Source organism: Arvicola amphibius, chromosome 14 (assembly GCF_903992535.2).
Source record: "Arvicola amphibius chromosome 14, mArvAmp1.2, whole genome shotgun sequence".
Lineage (NCBI taxonomy): Eukaryota > Metazoa > Chordata > Mammalia > Rodentia > Cricetidae > Arvicola > Arvicola amphibius.
This window is the reverse complement of record NC_052060.1, coordinates 18,455,099-18,459,403: the sequence shown is the minus strand read 5'-3', so window position 1 is coordinate 18,459,403 and position 4,305 is coordinate 18,455,099. Positions and strand designations below refer to the sequence as shown.

The following is a 4,305-nucleotide window of genomic DNA, read 5'->3' as shown; positions in this document are numbered from 1 at the left end:
GCTGCTCTGGCCACTGACTGCGATGCTTTAACTCTGCCACCAGACTGTCATCTTCTGGAGCTGTAAACCCAGTTACACGCGTCCTTTATAAGTTGCTTTGGTCGTGGTGTTTTATTATAGCCATAGAAAAGTAACTAATATATTTATTGGGTTATGTGTGGGTGCGTGGGTGTGTGTGGGTATGTGTGTACGTGTGTACGTTTGAATATGTGTGTGTGTACGTTTGTGTGGGTGTGTGGGTGTGTGTGAGTATGTGTGTATGTTTGAGTATGTGTGTGTATGTTTGTGTGGGTGTGTGTGGGTATGTGTGTATGTTTGAGTATGTGTGTGAATGTTTGTGTGGGTGTGTGGGTGTGTGTGGGTGTACAGGCCATGGTGCTCACGTGGAGGTCAAAGGATAACGTGCATGGGTGGTTCTCTCTGCCTGCCTTCAGGTTCCAGAGATCACATTCAGGTCATGACTTTATAGACTACTGGTGCATGTAGTCAAAGTCTAAGAGTATCCTCAAATAAGTCTGAGGCCTGTGGCAGACATGTCCTAGCTTTGCTGGAACGCTCTACCTGATATGTCCACCAACGTGTTTGGAAATGTCTTGATCTCTGATTTTCTATGTTCTACTGTGATACAGCTTCATGAAACTGCTGTCATGTTGGGATATGAAATTTGGGATAGCCCGAATCTGTGCTTTCAAGCCGCAGTCACTCATGTTTGGCTCTGGGATAAATTCTTGTCCCCTTTGAGGTAAGTATTGTGGTTTTGCAGAAAAAGATTTCTATAATGTGGCTACGTTGGGAAGGTGGAGAAAGACATACAGTGACCATCCGAGTCGGTCTGTGGGGTCCCAGCATGGGGTTTAGGTTTAAGCAGAGGGCCAGCAGTTTGCATGGCTAAGCAATCTCAGCTAAGGTGGGGTCCTGATGGGCACGGACCCATCACTGTCTCTGCTCCAGTCTCTCCTACAAGATGGTTAGGCAAGTCGTAAATCTCTTTCTGGGGACCAATTCTCCCTCTGACTGGTGCCAGAGGTCAGCATTTTCCTTCTCCCGATGTGAGACTCCTGGGGTGAGAGTCCAGTTCCCTGAAGAGTCTGCTAGCCAAAGGGAGGGGCACAACTGCCTGCTTAGAACATATGCATTCCTGCCGGACAGGCTGGCAACAGGGGCAACCATCAAACATGCTCTACATCTACAGGTTGACATGATGCCAGTGGATAGGCGCGATTATGCTACACAGGCATTACTCCTAAACAAGTCATTGCTACAGCTCTGGCCTTTCATTTTACTTATCCAAATTTCACTTTATTCTTTTATTGGTATATGTGGTCTATGTATACATGTGTATGCAAGTTCACATATATGTAGACATGTATGTGCAGGTACATGCGAAAGCCTGATGCTAGTCTTCAACACTCTTCATCCTATGCTTTGAGCCAAGGTCTCCCATTAAAACTGAAACTTGCCAAGTAGACTAGTCTAGCTAGCCAATTTGTGCCTGGGATTTCCTGTCTCTGTCTCCTTCGTGATGGTATCGCTAGGCCATACCTGCCTAGCCTTTATGTAGGTGCCAAGGATTCAAATTCACCTCCTCATAGGCACACGGCAAGCATTTTACCCACCTCCTCTGTCCAGTTCTGGTCTTTTAATATGCATCATTCTAAGGAAGACCGAACAACTCCATACTTTTTAATCATTATGTTAAAAAGTAGATTCTGATTTGCTAGGACTGGACAGGCTTGGCTTCTGCACTTCCATACTAATAGGCAATATCCATAGTTCTAGTGCAGAGACTGAACTATGACTTTCACAGGAAAGGAGGAGAAATCTTGTAATGGGTTGAGAAGAAACAGCCCTGGAAGTAGAACAGAAATATGGATTTATTAAAGCAGCTCACAGTCAGAGATGGCCTGTCGGCCACAAAGCATAATTTTCATCATGGGGAAAACAGAGAGGAGGGAGAAAGACAGAGGTTCAGAGACTCTAGAAGTCCTGGACCGGTCACTTCCTGGACTTCTCTGTGGAACAGCTGCCATTGGTCTTGTTAAGAGAGTCGGTACTCCCCATTCTGGAGCCCACATTGTTTAGGATTTTATCAATTTCTCCTGGGATGTTTTGCTTCTCCTCATTCTCAGTCTCACGGTGATAGAAGTAGTTGAAATTGGAGACAATGACAGGTACAGGGAGGGCAATGGTGAGGACGCCGGCAATGGCGCACAGAGTACCCACAATCTTCCCTCCTGGGGTGATTGGGCACATGTCACCATAACCTACAGTTGTCATGGTGACCACAGCCCACCAGAAGCCATCAGGAATGCTAGAGAAATGGGATTCCGGTTCATCAACTTCAGCAAAGTAGATGGCACTGGAGAAGAGGATGACCCCTATAAAGAGGAAGAAGATGAGCAGCCCCAGCTCTCGCATGGAAGCCTTCAGAGTCTGCCCCAGGATCTGCAGCCCCTTAGAGTGGCGGGAGAGCTTGAAGATGCGGAAGACCCTTACCAGGCGGATGATCCTCAGGATGGCCAGGGACATGTTCTGTTGGGTACTCGGCTCTGTCTCCTGGACCAGCTCTGTGATGAGGGTTGCAAAGTAGGGGATGATGGAAATGATGTCAATAATGTTCATGATGTTCTTGAAGAAGTCTGTCTTGCTGGGGCAGACCACAAACCGGAGCACCAGCTCAAAGGTGAACCACAGGATGCAGGTGGACTCTATCATGAAGAAAGGGTCAGTGAACATGGTCTGGGAGAGGCCCGTTTTGTTTGTGTTGATACCAGGGTCCCTGACTACCTTCAGCTCCCTGTCCTCTCGGAACTCTGGGAGTGTTTCCAGGCAGAAGATGGTGATGGAGATGACCACGACCAAAACGGAGACCACAGCCACGCCACGCGCGGCGCTAGAGCTCTCAGGGTACTCGAAGAGAAGCCAGAACTGCCGGTGGAAATCATTGGTCGGTAGCAGTGTTTCAGGGTCCTTGATGAAGCCTTCATCCTCCCGGAACTGGTCCATGGCCTCGCTACCCAATTCATAAAAGGAGATCTCATCGGCGAAAACATCGATAGGCACATTGGCTGGCCGCCGTATTTTCCCACCAGACTGGTAATAGTATAAGATTCCATCAAAACTAGGTCGGTTCCTATCAAAGAAGTATTCGTTTCTCATGGAGTCAAAAAATTGCATCCTTTTCTCCCTGTCTCCCAGGAGTGTTTCTGGAAATTGATTGAGAGTTCTGAGCTGAGTCTCAAACCTCAGCCCAGCAATATTAATGATCACTCTTTGGTTTCCTTCATTCAAGACCACGGGCTCAGGCCCTGGGGGATCCACAAACTCTCCTGGGACCTTGGAGAAGGCAGTTTCAAGGTTGGTGCTATCACTGATAAGGACTCTCCAGCTGGGAAAGGGACTGCTACTAGGTCGGCCTTTCGGGTCAAAGTCTGTGGCATAGCCTGGCTCTTCATGGACTTCATCTGTGTTATCAAAATTGACCAGAGCAACCTCCATTTCTTTCCAGCCACACACATCCATTCTAGGGAGTCAGAAAAGCAGCATGGGTGCCCCCAGTCTTTGCTGCCTGCTGGAATCTGTGGGGAAGGAGAGGTTTATTATATGGGAGTCTGAGAAGGATACAGCTGGTTCTTGACTACTGAGGCAAGATACACCAGTGCATTAATCAATGATTTAGCCTTGGCTTGAGGAGGAACGTGGTGGGCTTTCAACAACGTTTACTCCTTCATATCACTTTTGTGTGTACAAACTACTAATAAAAAATTATGAAGAGCAAAGTGTCTCCAGAACAGGAGGGTCCTCAAACATGATGGCATAAAGGAGGTTACCATAAAAGTTACTATTATTCTTGATAATAAAAAGTGTAATTTTGTATTCATGTGAAGTCCATCATTCTACCCAGCACTTACTCACACCCATTGCCATTATTAACTCTTCTCTTATGCATCCAACAGCCAGTCCCTTATGCATCCCTTTTGTTTACATCTTCTCAACACAGCCAAAGCTCTACTCTTTCCTGTCAACTCCATCACTACCTCTTGGACCAAGTGGTGAGGTCTGGGATTCCATTAGGAAGAATTAGAGGATGGAGTAAGGTGGCCAATCCACCATGTCCTTGAGCCCCTCGGCTCGAAGGAGGGCTTTGGGGGTATAGTTAATGTGATAATACGTGACATGCTTGGCAGCAGGATATTTCTATCGCTGTGTTTGCTGACTTGTCCACATTGCAGAAAATTTAGAAGTCACTAGCCAGTGGAAGTCTTTTTGGCTCTAGTCTGAGGTGAATGCTTTTTTTTTTTTTTT

The 4,305-nt window shown here is 46.8% G+C and overlaps 1 protein-coding gene across 1 annotated transcript; it reads right to left on the bottom strand.

Moving 5' to 3' along the window:
• Positions 1-1,995: 1,995 nt before the first annotated feature.
• On the bottom strand, positions 1,996-3,522 carry Kcna10 (potassium voltage-gated channel subfamily A member 10). Its single transcript, XM_038311763.1, has one exon. The coding sequence runs from the start codon at positions 3,520-3,522 to the stop codon at positions 1,996-1,998; it is 1,527 nt and encodes a 508-aa protein (XP_038167691.1).
• Between the last annotated feature and the right edge of the window lie 783 nt (positions 3,523-4,305).